This window comes from Anser brachyrhynchus (assembly GCF_964034855.1).
Source record: "Anser brachyrhynchus genome assembly, chromosome: 3".
NCBI lineage: Eukaryota > Metazoa > Chordata > Aves > Anseriformes > Anatidae > Anser > Anser brachyrhynchus.
The window spans coordinates 125,751,445-125,769,297 of NC_137696.1; the positions used below are offsets into that span (position 1 = coordinate 125,751,445).

The 17,853-nt window shown below is 48.1% G+C and overlaps 1 protein-coding gene across 2 annotated transcripts in view; it reads left to right on the top strand.

Moving 5' to 3' along the window:
• Positions 1 to 17,853, top strand: part of ASXL2 (ASXL transcriptional regulator 2) — a 115,283-nt gene that overhangs the window by 18,088 nt on the left and 79,342 nt on the right. For both annotated transcript variants that reach the window (XM_080584181.1, XM_080584182.1), the window contains exon 2: positions 7,934 to 8,016. In XM_080584181.1, coding sequence (XP_080440307.1) covers positions 7,934 to 8,016 — 83 coding nt within the window. The remainder of the gene's footprint in view (positions 1 to 7,933; positions 8,017 to 17,853) is intronic.

Genomic DNA, 17,853 nt, shown 5'->3' on the forward strand with positions numbered 1-17,853 from the left:
GCAAAGGATGCTTGGTTGTTCTTGAAAGCAGATGTTCAGTTGGTTTGTTTTTGCTGTTTCGATGGTCAGACTGAAGATAAATGTTTGAGAAGCATCTACTAGCAGTTACTGCACTGGGATGTGTGGTCAAGTGCCGTATTCCAGTATTTCACTGGAAAGAAGTACGCGATTCCCAACAGCCTGGTACTGCTTGGGTTGTTGGGTGGCGTACTGAAGTGTCAGGAGATCAGAGCGGTAGTGGCTATGTGATGGTCCAGCTTTGATCCAGCTCTCCTGGGTGGAAACCTCCACCAGCGAGAGCTTTGTGCAAGTTGAGCAGTTGGAGCTGGAAGCGGGGGGAGGAGGAAGAGGAGGAGTGGTGTGTTGAGTTAATCCTGCGTTGTGTCAGTGTCCGGGGGGGTCACTGCAGCCTCTCCAAGCTCTGGAGGAGGGTAATTTTAGTTTCTGTAGTAAAAAGCTGGAGGGAAATGAACATAAGGAAACATGACTCTAGACTGCATTTTCCTAGAAAGGCTCTAGATGAAATTACATCCGTGGAGATCCCTCCAAAGCTGAGGCTGGATCTTCAACTTGTAACGTCTCCGAGCTGAACACCCTTGCTCTTATTGCTCCTGATAACCTTTGGCTAAACACAGAGCTGTAGCACTGAGGTTCTCGTTGCTTTCCTCCAGAGCTGCTTCCTGTTAACAGTCAGGCAATGCAGTAATGGCCTCGCCGTGCTCCTGAGCTTTGTTTAAGGATTCTCTTCATGGGGTTTCCCCTCCTCCTCTTCTGTCAAATAACTGAAGAAAGGAATAAAATCTAAAATGAGGGGGTTACCTGGCCTGCCTGGGTATGTATGGGAAGGCAGGGAACTTACCTCTAAGCAAGATTTCTGCACACTGGGAGACTTGGGAGGCAGCTCAGAGGAGTTAAATGCCCTGCATCCTGCATGCAGTGGCACACTGTGCTTAGATCTGTGTGCTCATTTCACTAGCAATGGTAGCGCTGGTTGGTTTCACAGGATCACAGCATTGTAGGGGTTGGAAGGGACCCCAAGAGACCATCGGGTCCAACCCCCCTGCCAAAGCAGTTCCCTAGAGCAGGCTGCCCAGGCAGGCGTCCAGACGGGCCTTGAATATCTGCAGAGAAGGAGACCCCACAGCCTCCCTGGGCAGCCTGTTCTGGCGCTCCGTCACCCTCACCGGGAAGAAGTTCTTTCACATGTTGGTGCGGAACTGCCTGGGCTCCATTTTGTGGCCATTGCCCCTGGTCCTGTCCCCACAAACCACTGAAAGGAGGTCGGCCAAATCCCTCTGCCTCCCACACCTCAGGTATTTATACACATTGCTGAGATCCCCTCTCAGCCTTCTCTTCTCCAGGCTGAACAGCCCCAGGCCTCGCAGCCTTTCCTCCCAGGGGAGATGCTCCAGGCCCTGTATCAGCTTTGTGGCCCTCCGCTGGACTCTTCCCAGGAGATCCCTGTCTCTTTGTACTGGGGAGCCCAGTTGCTTCAGTGGCGTGTGGTGTTTGGTGTGTCTTCAGAACCAGCGCTCGGCCCTAGCAGTACCGAAAGGACTCGCTGTGTGTGCAGCCATCCGTGCTGCTCAGCCTCAGCCGCCTTCCAGCCGGGCTGGCGCAGCGCACAGGAGCGCCGCTTTCGAGGCCCCGTTGAGAACAGGCTGCTGTTGTGCTGGGCTTGGGGCGAGAAGTGCGTTGATCTCATCTGAAGGTGGAAATGAGATGAAAGCTTGGAGGTCAAGGTGATTGTTCTGGTTGCGGGGCGGCAAATGCATGCTGTCCTACTCCCAAAGCAGCAAGCCCTGAATGATCGTGTTTGGAGTTCTGCTTCTTTGCTTCTCAGCTCTTAAATCCCTCCTGCTTGCCCTGCCTGTGGTGCATCATCGCCCTGCTGCTTGTCAGCTCCCGCCGTGAGCTCTTCCTGAGGGTGCCCTCCTGAGCCCGGCGCTGCGGTGCCCTTCTGCACATCCCTGGCGCTTCCAGCCCCGTCCTTCCTGCTGCTCCCTGCCGCTGGGACCCGGTTCTGCCAGCCCCGTGGTCCTCGGGACGCAGTTCAGTGCAGTCAGATTCAGGCTGCAGATAGCTTCCTGGGAGCTTCAGAGGCTGAGTAATTACGGCGAGCCCTCGTTGTACAGGGCGATGCTGGGAATGCTGCTCTCTGTCGGGACCGCCTTGGGCTCCCCAGGTTGCTCTCAGAGCTGGGAACACCCGCGGGCAGCAGGGCTGGTGCAGGAGTGGCACTCCGGATCGGACAGCATGGGAGGAGGACGTGGACTTTGAGCCTGAGCTGAGCAGCGCTGCAATAAGAGAAGTGCCGAAGTAATTTACATCGACAAATTTACTTTCCTTTTATAGCGTCTCACAGAGCATCTTCCGCCGAGGTGCTTCCGTGTTCTTACCGTGCTGCCCGCTGCTGCTTCGCTCTGTGAGCAGCCTGGGTGAAATGCGCTCTTACTCTGCTGTAGGCTTGGGGCGAGGTGGAGTCGTCCTGCCAGTGCTCGTAAATCTGGGAGACGTGGAAAAAGTGAACTGCTTTGAAGAGCAGAGACGCTGGGGGTATTTCTGTGGGAGGTTTTGCGTGGTAGGCTCGTGCTTTAGGGGTGTCTCTCTTTTCCAGGTCTGCCTGGTATAGATGCTTACCCTCTGAAATTTAATCCTTTGAATTTAATTGCAGGTAGGATGAATGCGTTTTTCACACAACTACTCTAAGAGGAAGAAAGCTGCCTTTCTTCCAAGGTGTAAAATTAAGGAATGTCTTCTGATGGTCCTGTTTTCTTTGAAACCCTTGCAGAAACCAGGACGGCTTCACGGTACAAAGCAGAATATACTGCAATAAAGAACTTCTTTTAACAGTTTTTGTTAACAATGAGCCAAAGAGAGTACTTTGGCACCTAAGGCAGCATAATTTGAGCATCGGTGACACTATCTCAAGTGCACAGCTTCACCGAAGTTGCACATTGACGCTTCCCAGTATGAATAGCTAGGTTCACACAATGAGGTGGCTTCTTGGCATCTTGTTGTTGGTGTCTGCTGGTTTGTGCTTTCGATTGTCTAAGCCGATGCTGAGCATAGCAGGAAGGTAGCTTGTAAATCCCGACGCTTAGTTTTAAAATGCCACTGCTTCAGTTCTGTGGCGGATAATAGTGGCTATATTTTTTATTACGCACAGCAATTAAAAAAAAGTCCTTGAGTGAAAGATCTGACATGGCATTAAATGGGCAGAAGAGAGGAGAAGCTACTTGAGGTGCATTTATCTTCTAAAGCCTCTTTAATCTCCTCGTACCTGGTTCTTCTGGCTCAGCCTGTAGAGCAGTTACCACTGCCTCTTAAGGTGCCAGCTGCTCTGCTTATCTAAGCAGAGACTTGAACACGTTTCTTGAAGAGCACAAGATGATGACCTGTTGCCAGGACAGTGCAAACTACCCCGGTCCTGCGTAGCCGCAGCCAGTTGTGCTGGGTTTGTCTGTGGCACCACCACCTCCACAGCCCCGTCCCACCGTGCAGGGCTCGGGCAGCCGTGGAGCAGCACCGCGGGCGGGTGTCCCGGGGCTGCTGCTGGCCTCCATGGGGTGAAGCAGTCCTCCGTGGAGCGAACCGTGTGGATTTAAGTGCTCCTTACTCGCCTTTGGGATACCCGTGGGGTTGGGCGTGCCGCTCGAAGCTGCGTGGTGGGGGCTGCGTGCCCTGGGGGGACACGGGGCTGGCAGGCCTGTCTGAGCTGCTCGCTCCGGCTTTGTCCTTGGGCCGGGGCAGAGCTCAGAGCTGTGTGTTTGAGGCTGCTGGGGAACATCTGACCGCTGTAAACAAGTCTCTGAATTGTCGTGTAAACTCTCTGCTGCTGGAAGGAGCCGGGCTGCTGGGCCAGGAAAGTTGTTTTTCCAGATGAGCTCGTCTAGACCGAGCTTAAGCGTTGGGCGTGTTTCCCAAAGCTGGACCCTTCCTGGGATTTTGTTCTATTTAAACCGTACCTAATTGCGTAGTATTCACGGGATAAAGTGTTTTCAGTGATCCAAAAGCCTTTTGACAATTGTTCCTGCTCATGCTTTGCAATAAGGCAGTGTTTTCTTCCCCCTGTTAGACGATGCCTTTGTGAACTTTCAGGTGATGAAAGGGCTTTCAGTGCTGGTTCTGTGGCGTAGGAGCAGTGATTCTGAGGAGTCTCCTCCTGTGTTGTGCCTTACGTGTCAGTCACAGGTAACCACTGAGAGAGACTAAAATCCCTAAAACTTCCAGTTCGTGCTTTTCTGACTGCAACTTGCTTTATGTTCTCATAGTGAAGGCAACACAAGAATGCGAAGCTTTTTGAATACTTCTCTCCTCTGACTTGCTCTTGCATCCTTGTCTCCATCCTCCCCGTGCTTCCATTTATCTTAAGTGAAACTCTGAGATCTTCTGATTCTTGCCATGTAGTTGGTTACATGGACCCCAGCTTCTGTAGAAACTGCCTGCAGAAAGCAGTCATTCAAGACTGGCTTAGCATTAAAAAAAAAAAAAAAGCCACGTAACATTCTTAACAAAAAGAGGCAATTGTGATTTTTCCCCCAATTTTTTCCCCAAAGTATTCTCCCAGCTGCTTCTGAGTGAGGCTCCTGAAAGCGTTGACTTGGCATTAACATCTGTGTGTTTGCCACTCTTTGGCACGCGTTGGTCAGTGCTCGCGATAGCCTCTGCAGAGCGGTTCTGCAGCTCCTTTCCCTGCACATCCTGCACTGCAGCAGCACCACAATAACTTGTTTGGTGTCTCCTCCTTTCCTAATGTGTTGAAATCTTCTTTCTTTACTTAGACATGGTTATCCAAAAACATTTGGGTTTCTGAGGACTGTTTGTCTCAGCAGAGGAGGCCTGGGTTTTGTGACTTTTTTTTAAGCAACTAAAATGGCACCTTGGGCCTCGAGCTAGCTTGCTAGTCGCTTTAATTTCATGCGATTTAATGTCCTCACTGGTGTATGTGGGGAGGGGAGAGATGCAAAGTAAAGATTCTCATCCTCCTGTTGAGCATCCTGTGTCGAGTCAGGGAGTGGCCTGGCTTTTGTGGGCCCTCCTTTTCTACCAGCAGCAGGCACCTTGTGTGGTGAGGCCGGCATTATTTTGAAGTCAACATCAATGGTTAACTGGGACTTAATGCACTCTTCTCGTGGGTTTGAGCACAGGCCCTACTGATCAGTTTTGCTGTACCCAGCCCTGTGGCACCCCACCAGTGGCTCCAGCCAGGTGCCCCGGTTGTGTACTCGGCCACCTGGGGCGTGCCCTCAGATGAAGAATGCTCTTGTGCATCCTCCCAGTGGAAAATGGCTTGGAATTTGCACTGTGATCTGGCAGATAAAACTATCTCTCAAGTATAATGACAGATAAGGCTTCCATGGAATCTCTGAGCAGAATCCCAGATGATTTAAGTCCATAAAACCTGTGCTGTGCTGGAATTGTGCAGTTAACCACGTGGAGCTATTGAACTTTGCAAGATCAACAGTGCATGATCCTCGCTGCCGTGTGGCAGTCCTGCTGCTGTGCTCCCTGCTCTTCTGGCCTTTCTGCTCAGAATTAGTGCGTGTGAGCTGGGGAGGGGAAGCTGGCAGCTCAAATCCTGCTGCTTGTTCTTGGGGGTGGAGAACTGTGGGCAAGAAGGAAAAAAAGTGGCCCTCCTTTCCTGCTCAGGCTCTTCTCATTAAAGTTTTATTGCTAATCTGTCTTCCTGAGCTCTTACTGCTGTACTTTGGGGTAATACACAAAGAGTTCACCTTGACACCAGGACCTTTTAGCATCACCAAACCGAAATACCACACGCGTCTACTCTCGCCTAGCAGCCCCGGCTGAGCCAGCAGCTGGCCCAGCGGGGAGAGCCCAGGCCGGGGCCCCCAGGGTGCTGCCGGGCCCGGAGCCCCCGTGCTGTGAGGAGAGGCTGCGAGAGCTGGGGCTGCTCGGCCTGGAGCAGAGGAGGCTCCGGGGGAGCTCCCCCATGGCCGTCAGGACCCGCGGGGAGGTGCGGAGAGGCCGGAGCCGGGCTCTGCTCGGCGGTGCCCAGGGCCGGGCCCAGAGGCCCCGGGCCCAGCCTGGAGCCCCGGCGGCTCCCCCTGCCCCTCAGGCAGCACTGCTGGGCCGGGCGGGTGCCCAGGGGTGCCCCCAGCCATCCCGTGGGGCTGGGAACAGCCCAAGCCCTGTGCTGTTCAGTGAATAAAAAGCTGCCTTCCTTGGGGCAGTGGTGAAGACTGGAAGTTTTTATTCCTTTCAGCAGCAAAAGGGCTTCCTTTGCCTGCAGGTGTCTGGATGGAGAACACGTACAGTGGTCTGAGGAGCCGTCAGTGCTAGCAGAGCAGCACTGAGAGCTGACTGGGAATGTGCAGGTCCATGGCATCTTCTGGTTTTGGTGACAATGAGATGAGGCTTTAAGATCCTATGGGAACTGAAGGAAGTGAGGAGAAGGATAAAAATGCCTGGCCCTGGCTTGTTCAGGGAGCTGGTGTGTGGGATCCTACAAGAATCCTCCTGACATCTGGTTGATCAGCAGCAGCTTCTCAAAGCACAGGTGTGCTCCATCGTGGTTTGCAGGCAGGCATGGCAGGGTCTGGGCTGATCACCCTGCTGAGCTCAACAACAAAAAGCCCTGTGGAAGAAAGGTGTGGGGCCAAGCTAACTGGAATAACTATGTAGAGGTACTGAGGTGGTCAGCAGCTGGACTTGATGATCTTTGAAGGTCCCATCCAACAGAACTGTTGTATTCTAAGCTTTCCATGGACATGCAGGGTTATAATTGGGAAACTTTTTTCCTTTCTGTTCTTAATATAATAACGTAACTTTCTGGTCAAGCATAGCATTAACTTGCATTACATTCACTGTTCACTAAGCACAAATATAATGCATCTTCCTTTGGCAGTCTTAAGCATCCATCTGTCCCCTGTTGTGAATTACGCTTTTGCCTCTTGCTCCTCTTGAAAGCTGAGGAAGACACACAGGTGCTAGGGTGTGCTTGGTGAGGGCTGGGAAAGGAGAGGATATATTTAACAGTTTTAATGCAGGAGATATTTTCTTAGCCCGTACTTCTGAAATTTAAGTGTGAATTGTCTGTGAAGAACCCTAACGGTATTAGACATCAAATTTCCTTAAACTTCTTAAAATCAAGCCAATCATTAGTATTAAAGTTGTCCCAGCTTGATCTGGCTTTTTTGACGTTAACTGATGTAGTGCAGACTCCTCCTGTCTTACATGGACTTAACTGGTGGAAGTTCTGCAGATGCCCCATTTGTACCCCCATTCCGACTAGGATGAGAGAAGTTCAAGCCACTGAAAAAAATACCAAAAGTGAAAAAATTTCATTAAGAATCTGACTCTTGTTAGGGACTGTAATTGCATAATACCAATTGCAGCTTTATTTCAAAGAAGAGATTTTCTCCTAGGTGTGTTGGATAAATCTGCATGGCTGTGAGCAGGAGCTGTGCCAGTTCAGAGCATGATTGTTGATGCAAACAGTCTGCTGGGGTGGGTAGCTGTATGCAGTAGCTCTCCACTGCCTCAGCTAGCTGTGTCTGGCTTTGTTTGTACCTCAGATATCTGCAGGCTTGAAGGATCTGTTTTTTTTGCAAGTTCTGTGTCTGTGGTACTTCAGTGGTTGCTGAAGAACTCCCAAATGAAGGGGATGGTGGAAAAGCTCCTCTGTTACTGTAAAGCATGACTGTTGTTCTCTTTAGGAAATGTTATCTAGGGGCAGTGCATTACAAATAAAATTTGGGAATTGCACTAACGTAAGTCTTCTAGGCGGCCTTCTGGAGTCTCTTTGCTCTTTGGTTTTCAGATGAGAGGGCTGGTTATCAGCTGTGAGATCCTCAGTAGTTCTTTGGTTGTATCCTAGGAGATGTCTAAATCATGAAACGTAGCTTTCTGTGCAGTGGAACACTAACATGAAAATGCAAATGAGTGATGTACTTTCAATTTACTTTGCCAGGTCCTGGAGAAGTATCCTAATACACCTATGAGCCATAAAGAGATTCTTCAAGTCATCCAGAAAGAAGGACTTAAAGAAATCAGGTAAGTTAAGCATCCATAGCAGTAAAACAGGGTAACACTTTGATTCCAACTTAGTTCACTGTTAACCCATAACTCCTGTGTATCTTTGGGACTAAAATGTTAAATGTCTTTAGAATTGGTGTCCAGATCCCAATTTAAAACAAACAAACAAAAAAAACGAAGTCACTGATACTTCTCACTGAGAAAGCTAGATGAGGGTCATTCATTTCCAAATATATGCTGCACGCCTCTGGTCTGCAGCTTTTGTATGACATGAACAGGGTCTGATCAGGTTCAAACTCCAGTTATAACTGTATGGGTAAATTTAACTACTTTTTATTTATCTTTAAAAACAAACAAAGAAGTGAATAGTTTAATGGAAATGACCCAAAACAAAACTGGAAACTATTCAGGTAGTAAAAAAAAAAAAAAAAAAAAGGCAGCTTCAAGCTTCAGTTACAATTTATTTCAAAACTGTCTCATGCTATTTTTAGTATTCGTCTGCAGTATGATGCTTTTCTGTTTTAGAGATCTTCCTGTTCTGCACAAGGAGTGTATTGCGCATTTGAGTGCCCCTTTTTGCCCAGTACACAACTCAGGTGTTACTGATCTGATCTGCTGTAAAAGTAGTTCAGATGACAAATGTGGAGCTGCTGCTGTTACCATAGCTTAACTTGTGAGTCCTTGCTCATATATATCTCCCTGAGATGGACAGGTTTATTTGCTGATATACAGAGCTCCTGTGAAGTAGAAAGTATTTATTTGTTTTCTAAGAGCAAAGGAAAAGGAAAGAAAAGAGGATTGGATGCCAGCTCATCTATTTTGGAATGACCTAACCATCCTAAATTTGACTTAATTATCTTCCCCACGCCCCTTGCCAGCTTAAGACAGCAATACAGATGCTTCTCAGGAAATACAGAAGGGCCCAAGTGTAGATAACAAGATCTTCTGCTCAAGTTGTGGACAACATAAGAGTATTTTGCTTTTTGGAAATGTCAGCTTGTTTTAAAGTAAGGAATCCCAATTATTATTTTGCTCTTAAGGATGTGATGTGACAAAAGCAGGATGCAATTCCTGTCCTGACAATGCACTTCATTCTGGGGCAGTACCACATTTAGTTGTACCAGAGGCTTACCAGCCTTAGGACAGCTTCAATATCGAACAAATCAAATGCTGTTAATCTGTAAAAGGCACCTCCCCAAGCAGAAGGAGCTGACCAGCATGGTTACCCCCCTGCCAAAGACAGAAAGGCAGTGGTCTGTATTGGTGATCACGGAGTCCGGCAAGCAGTAGGCACTTACAAGTCATGAACCCTTGTAGCAATTCAGAACGCTGTTTTCGGGAGAGCCCTAGGCAGGAGCTCTGATGTGGTGCAAAAGATCCGGTCTAGCTCGCAAGACTAGATTTGGGAGTGAAAGGCCCCCAAAAAAGGAAGGGCAGGAATGCCATGCCATGCAGTGGCAGTTGACTTGGGGGTTTCGTCTGAGCTGATAGTAAGTTCTTTCCCTTTCTAAAAGCTGCTGCTGAGCATCAGGAGACTGCAAACTGCACGGTATCTCAAATACCAAAAGATGTTGGTGGGAGCTGTCAGATGCCAAACTTGACTTCTCCAGTTCAGCTACTCATCTTCTGATTCATCCATGTTCAGATGCCATGCAGTGGTCTTTCCTCTTAAATGTTAGTGACATAGGAAAGCTTTGTTTAGGTTGAGACATAAGTTATCAGTTTTTAAGCAATTCAGCTCCAGTTCATAACAGTAATGTTTGTCCATTGGTGGCTGGATTGAGCTTCTGATAAGTCAAAGCCTGTGACAGACGGACTTAACACAAATCAGCATTTTTTTAGAGGAAAAAGCATGTTAGATAAGATGTAAAAGTTGTCAGATGAGCATGTGTGGCTCACCAGATCTTGAGTCTTTCATGTGGAAGTTCTGGCAGGAAACCATGGCAAAGCCTTCGAGAGCAGATTACAGCAATTTCCCTGTGCTGTTGTCTTGAGATAGCAAGCAGCTGCGAGACTCCCAGGTTGGTAGAAATGGTGTGTGAGTTTGCAGGCAGGACATAAGCTCTCCTGCTCACGTGTACCCAAGGCATTCAATTTTTAAATTTTCTCAGTGCAATTTGCTTTTAATTTAAAGAAAAACAAATTTTTGGTAGCAAACTATGCAAACCAGAATCTCTTAAACCATGTCAGTATTGACTGCGATGCTTTTTTATTTCAACATCTATTTCTTATATCTGTAGATACATCTGTCTTTTAACCTCAAATTCCAGGTAGGAAATTAGTTTTAGAAGAGACAAGTTACTTTCCCATGGGTTTTCTGAAATGAGGCAGAGAATGGGGAGCCCACTAGCGCCCAGCAGTCATTTGTTTGGTCACGCAGCCGGTCAGGTCTCTCTTGCTTTGATTCCTGTTGTGCAGCTGCTTGGCAAGAAGCTTGAGGGCAGGTTGGCATAGTTCAGAGGACTTGAAGTGCTGGCCCTCTTGTAGGGGATTTGGAATTGCAGGGACAAAGGGTGGCAATTGGCCTGAGTGTGGAGAAACTGGGAAGAGTGACTTCTGTTATTGCAGGACAAGGCTGTTTTTTTGGGAAGAGGCTAGATATTTTATAAGATCTTTTTCTGAAAGAACATAGATCATAGATACCTTGAGTGATACTGGCTGATGATCTTGCCTGTATTTTTAATTTTATCATAGCACTCAAGCAATTTAAATCGTGATTTTAAAGGTCAGCCCAGGGCCAGTACTCGACATGTCTCTTTTGGAGACCTGAGGCATCCCAAAGCCAGACCTATCTTTCTTGTGTGATCTGTCATCCTGATTTTCTTTATTTGCCTATTTTGACAGGCTGTCTTAATCATTTGAGATCCTTTCCTACAGGTCACTACTTGCAAACTGCAAAAATAGAACTTGTGAAAAAAGTACTTGATGAGTTGGCAGTGTAACCACATCTGGCTTTGGTTTCCAGCATCCTATGTTGCCTTATCGCTGTGCTGGCAGCGTAGCTTGGACGAGTCTGAGCTTGCTGTGACACGCTTTCACACAAGGCTTTGAAGATGCACAGGATCATGGTGCTAACCCAGCAACACCAGGTGTAGAAGTTCCCTAGACCTGAATGCGTAGGATAGAAGGGCAGCAAGAGGCAACAACAGAGAATCGTGGTTGTTTGAAGATAAGTAGCTGTTGTTTAAAAAATTGTTAGCTTGTCACTGAGTTTCTTTAATCTCCTTGGGTCCATTAGTGTAAGAGTACCCAAAGAGTTGGCATCTTTGGGGGCTATCTTTCTGAGACTTTCCTCTCAATAGCCATGAATGTTCTGTATTTTGGGGAGTTTACAGAGGAGGCTGTGTAAAAATACTGGTGTGAACTCCAGTCCATGCTTTTGCCTAAATGCTAATGAGTTAGTCTTCGAACAGGGAAGTTCATCTAATCTCAGTGAAATTACAAGCGTGGTGCTCTGGCTGCTGCTTTTGGATATTCTTTTGAGTTTCTTATACAAAGAAACCCAAACAAAGTCCTGAAACAATTTTGGAAAAAAGCACAGAAGCCAAATTCCTTTTCACAGGTCCTGTTTGGGCTAGAGATAAACGTGTTGTAACTGGCATGGTTTTGAGTTTCTCCTGCCCTCCAGGTGGTGCTCGATGACATATCTCTCCTTCCAAACGCCCTGCAAGATGCTCTGCACATCCAGCTCGGGGCACCCCTGGGGAGGCGACTTCCATCCTGAGGAGGTGCAAGCTCTGTGAGCAGGGCTGGAGCTGCTCGGTCTCTGAGCTGCCAGCTCTGTAACTTCAGACTTCCATAAGGGTTCTTAACTGGCTTCCGTTATTTCTCTCCTGTTTTGCTATCTGCAAATCAGAAGGCTGCTGTACTTCTGTGGTTAGTTTGTCCTCTGTGGGCTGGTAGTGTGAGCAGTGTTTCTTCCTAACCAGTGAGGAAGAGAATATTGATTACCCTCATCTAAAGTAAACACGGGTTTTTAGCTTCTGCGTAGTTCAGAGCGGTGCCAGGTTTGTATTATTTCTGCAGTAGCCTGTGTGCTATGAAATGAGCATCCCCCTGACCAGGGGAAGATCCTCTACTTGGTCACTCTCTTGCAAGAGGAGAACTGAAGAGGATGAACTTGATGCAAATGACCAGCTCTCTCATTGACCAGTCTCAGAAACGTGCTGGTGGTAGGAGGAGGGAGGCTGCTTACTGCTGTAGGATATTCTTGTCTCAGTCTCATCAGCTGAGGACCAGTGAAGTGACTCTCCTTGTTCTTGGCAGAACACTTTGCCACTAAAATATTTCACAGCTGTTCCCCAGTGCTTTGTCGATGTCCTTATCTTCTGCTGTGGAGCTAGGAGATAACACAGGGCTGGGGGAGCTGAGCTCCGTGGTTCTCAGGGCTGGCGTTCCTTCGTGGCTTGGTTCTAGCAGAGTCTTCCTCCAAGAAGTGAACACGGGTGCGTGCACAAACACCCCACAGCACAGTGCAGGGCTGGGAGGGGACTTCAGAAGGATGCAGGGTTTTTTTTAAAGGCTTTTAAATTTTGGAAAGGGTGAAGTTCCTTTTGATCCCACTTAAACTGGGTGTGAGGACAAATTATCTCAACAGGGAAGGGAATCTCTGTAGAAGCTGCTTCTGTCAAAACTGCTGGATTTACCTCTTGTGAAAGCTGCTTTTTAAAGCGGTTGTGAGCCCACAGTAAAAGTCTAGGCAAAAAGTCTCCTATGGAGAAAATCGATTGGGAAAAAAATTCATTATCTTAAAAAAAAATGGTGAAACTGAAACTATCCACCAGCGGAAGAGACATGCATCCTGTGTCTGGCAGATAGCGTGACAGCCTCTTGCTCTTGCTGCTGGCTGGGGCTGTTGCACGTGGAGCTTGTGCCTGGCCCTTCTGGAGAGGGAGCTTCCCCTGCCTGGGAGGGAACTGCACAAAACTCTGCTGCTCTGCAAGTCCACTCTGAGGGTGTAAATCTTGGGTACGAGTACACTGATCATTTTACCTCCCAAAAAGCAGGTCTTGTAACTCATTTTCCCTGTAGGTTCTGAAGTCCTCCAGCGTTTTCACAAGTCCTGAGGATGGTCAATGTAGTCTGAATCCTTCAAAACACTCCGTAATGGCTTTGGACACTTGCTTTCAAGAAATGAAGCGTTTCCATCAGCTCAGTCTGGTTCTTGTCATAAGTTTAGTTGAGAAACATTTATGTGCAATTGCCCACCTTTTAGACATGCTTGGCTCATGCGCAGAATTATCTTGGTAGAACTTCTCATGGTCCATGTGGTGATATCTTGGAGGAAGCACGCCCAGAGAGACATTCCAGTTATTTCAAGTTACGCAGTAAGTTATATTCACAGTTCTAAGCACAGAGTGTGGCCTGTATAGTGCATGATATAACCAACTAAGTTCTCTTGGGAGAACCGAAACCCGGAGCGCTTGGATTTGCTTCTGAGCCAGCGCTCCTGCTCTCGGGAGAGGCACCCTTGGGATGCCTGGTTCTGTTCTGTCAGGTCACCTCCGGAGCTCGGGATCACGGAACAGCTGGGGCTGGAAGGGACCTCCAGAGGTCATCTGGTCACAACGAGGGCTGTGCTTTGCATGCGGTAGGTGATGTCCTCGCTTTTGGTAGCAGGTAATTATTTGGCAGTCCAAATAATCCTAGGCTGGCTGGCGCTGGGGGCACCCCTGGGTGTCCCTGTGTCACCCTCCCCCTCGCCCCAGCAGGGCCAACGTGAGCAGGGTGCCCAGCCCTCCAAGGAGGAGACTCCAAATAATTGCCAGATCAGAGTTGCATCACCTGGGGAAAATCACTTGAGGTGGGAAGTAGCTTTGGGTTATGGGCATGTGCAAAAGAGATTTTGGGATGTCTTCATTCTTGATCTCCAGTGCCTCACTGGACATACATGTCCGTAGTCAAAATACTAAGGAAAGAAATTGCTATGCCATCTGCTTCCTGCCTCCTTTCAGTGAAGATCTGCACACTGACAGCTTAAACTTGTCAATATTTTGAAGAGCTATTTCTACTGATGAGCTGTTACAGAGAGCTCAGCTTCTGACAAAGGAAATCTGCACAGGTCAGAACAGCCTTTGCTGTATTGCTCTTAAAATTATTGCTCTTAAAATGGCTCCAGGCCATTTGATATGTTGGTGAACTCATATCTAGTTTGTTTTTTTGTCCTCTGATCTGATCTGGGGGCTGAGAGGTACCTGTGAGGCAGTACCTGAGAGGGAAAGCAAGGACCAGGAGGTTTGTATCTTCTACTCCTGTTCCCTGCCTTGGTTCCTCATGGCAGCAGGAAGCTGGAAAAGTGGAAAGCAATGTGCTGAAGCTAGAAAGCTTATTTAAAGTGTACTTTCCTGCCTCTGCTCTGTCAGGAGCTTGGCTGGAAAGGGGTGAATGAGGTGGGAACAGCGTGTGCCTGGGAGGACCTTTCAGGCCTGCTCACGGAGTGACTGTTCCCACTGCTACAGCAAAACGTCCTCAGGAGGACACTTGTGCTTCTGTGATGTTCTGACACTAGCTAGCCATGCAGCTCCTTAAATGCAAAAGGAACATGCCAGTAAACTCTCCTGGGGGCAGCCTGTTCTGCTGGCATCAGCCCTCACCTGCCCCGTGCTGCGGGACCCCTATGGGGAGGAGGTGCTGGCAGGACTTGGGTTCAGTGGCCCATCGAGGGTGCAGCAGGCAGCAGGTTTGGCACGCTAGGTTTGTTTGCTGTATTAATTCATCCAAATAAAGCTTTACACAACTCCATAAGATCAGATTTAGATCTAAATTTGCCTGGTGATTGCTGTGGCATCTCACAACGTGAGGGTCAGGTGACACAAAGCTTGCAAAAAAAAAATCTCTGTAGACTGGTCTAAAGTATTTGCAACTTCTTGTTGTTGGTAACCACACCAGGAAGCTTCTGGAGCTCACTCTGCTTGTACCGCAGTACATTTCAAAGCTATTTTATCCAAGGCTGCTTTTCAGAATGTGGTGGTTTGGTTTCTGGTGTGTTCACTTCTGCTGATAGCTTACATATGATGGAGCCAGACTTTGTGGAGGAGCCCAGTGCTAGACTGAGAGGCGATGAGCACAGACTGCAGGGTGGGAGATTTGGATTAGATAGGAAAAAATTTTCACTGTGGGGTGGTAAACCACTAGAGCAGGGCCAGGGAAGGTTTTTCCCTGTACAGGAGGTGTTCAAAGCTGGGATGGACGAAGCCCTGAGACACTTGGAGTGCTCCTGCTTTGAGCTGGAGGTTGGGCCTGTGGCCTCCAGGGGTTCCTCCCGGCCTCCAGGGGTTCCTCCCGGCCTCCAGGGGTTCCTCCCGGCCTCCAGGGGTTCCTCCCGGCCTCCAGGGGTTCCTCCCGGCCTGAATCGCTGCAGTTCCTGGTTCCCAGCCTCGAGCTCCGGGGGAGAAGTGGCCTTTTGGCCTCAGTGCCTCTTGTAAGACTGAGTCATTGCAATACCTCAAAGCCTTTACAGGCTTCTTTGTGGAAAGAGTACAGTTAAGTGCTGTTTCTCATGGGTGACCGGAGGTATGATACTGCAAATAGATCGTGCTTGGTTAGTACAAAACAGCTTTGCTTTTCCTCCCTTTCAGTGTGCGAAGTTGCAAGTTTTGGGCTGGCGTGGAAGGCCCTGTAGCTAGCTGAAGCCGTCAGCTGACAAACACTTAAATAACTTTACAAAATCTTTAATCCACAGTTTCTTTGAATTTAATCTTCCAATGAGCTGGAACATTCGGGGTTCAAGTTGTATAGGTTCAGTAATATTGAGAGCGTGTCGGGGGAAATCAGGCAGGGCCTGTCACACTTCATTCCTGAGAACCACCAGGGTTGGGTTATCTCCACCTCTCTGCTGTTTCTAGTTAGATTGTTTTCATTCTGCTGGAAGATAGATATTATAAAATGTCCATAAAGGTATTGCTGACCTCTTTACATCTGAAATGTGGGAGTCTTTCCCGATGGGAAATGGGCATTTGTTGGAAGCAGGTGCGTTAGCACCAGCCTTACAGGCAGGCTGGCTTTAATTGCAAGCCTTTTCTTCAGCTTGCTTCTGTTCATTGCTGTAAGTGCTCGAGAGAAGGGCTGGCAGAAGCAGAGGGCAATAACTGCTGGTACAGTAAGGTCTTGCATTTTTTTTAGTCAGTTACAAAGCTGGATTTGGCTTTTTCTGAAGAAAATAACCAACTATCAGCTTATTTTCAACTGAAGTTCACCAGAACATCACATTGTTTGAGGTACTTGTGACGTCTTTTGTAGTGAAGTGGAATTTCTGTAAAGTACAGGCTAAAGCCATCTTGGGTCAAATGGCTGCCAGCATTCATCGTACCCAAGGGCCTCAGGTGGCGTTTGGTGGAGGGAGGCTGTTCTGGGCTGTGTTTTCGGGTAGCTTTTCACTAGGGCTAGCGGTACGTATGGCGAGGGGCCTTGTGGCCTTCCGTGGCTGCTGTCGTTTGGGGTTCTGCTACCGGGGCTCTCCCTGAGGCCCATCTTCTGCCAGCCGAGCGCTCGGCCTCTACCAGCCCCAGGTGACCTCAGGTGTTTATAAAAGGCTTTCTTTGTGCTAGAACCCCACCTTGGTCTTTCCTGTTCATCTGCAGGGCAGTGGGAATGGCAACCTGCAGGCCACCAAGTCTGTCAGGTTTGTTTCATGAATCTTTGCAGGCAGTGCCCGTACTTCACCTGGAGCTTGCCTTGTTGGCTTGCAGGCCGCAGAATGAAACGCTGTTGGTCCTGAGGGACGCTTTGGATCTGGCAAACCCCACAGGACTCTGCCTCATTAGTGTTTAAAGAAACATCGAAGTCATCAGCTCTGCACCACCCAGTATCTGCAGAAGGATGGAGATGAGTTGGTAGATGATGTAAATAATGCCTGTAGGGAAAAATGTTGGTTTGAAAAAGAGTAGTTTGAAGACTTACGGAATCATAGAATGGTTTCAGTTAAATGATCTTTAAAGTCCCTTCTAATTCCAACCATGAGGTTGGAATTCAAGAGGATGGCTATATAGAAAGAAGTTGAAGAGGATGAAGGAAGAAGAATAGGAAGAGGTGAAGAGGATGGTTATACAGAAACATCATGTTACCATTAGCAGGAGATGCGTTCATTATGTTAGGAGAAAGTCCAGCTAGGTGACTTTCCATAGCAGTTACTTACTTAAAGGTATCAAATCCCTGACTAACCACGTCTTCCACTTCTCTCATCATGAGACTAGAATAGTAGCAGGTTTTGCTGGCTCCTCAAAATAAAGTTATACATCCATTTCTATCATGTGAAAGTGTAACAGCTATTGCAGGGAGAAATGTGGGGTGTAATATTCCAGTGATGAGCACTACAGGCATCTAAAAAGTTGGCATTCTCTCCTAGAAAACACAGGAGCTGAGATCTCAGCAAGCAGCTAGATGTAGGATTTACCTTCAGTTTGAACCAGCCCGCGGCCCTGTAGCAGAGACAAAGAGTGGGGGGACACCAGAAACTTTGAAGTCTTAATTCTGTGCCCCAGAAGCCTTAGAGGGAGGTTCCTCTATATGAATTTGTCCTTTAAAACCAGAAAGTGCTAATCATTTCTGCATAGGCCCTCAAGGGGCACACAGATAAGTACCTTACACATGGACACTGGTAAGGTGAAGCTCATCGAGGGCTATAAACCTGAAGCTTTTGCTTACGCATGTAAACAATATCTAAGGGCTTTTTGATCTCATCCAGGACTCAGTGTATGATGTCAGAATCTAGTAATGTTCCTGTAGGTCAGATCCAGTAGTCATATCAGTCTTAGCAGACCAGTAATTAAAGCTTATAAAGAAAGTTCAACTTGAGCGTGTGCTGAAGAGCACCACAGCATTCTCCAGGCTGGTCCTGATCCAAGGGTCTCCAGTGCC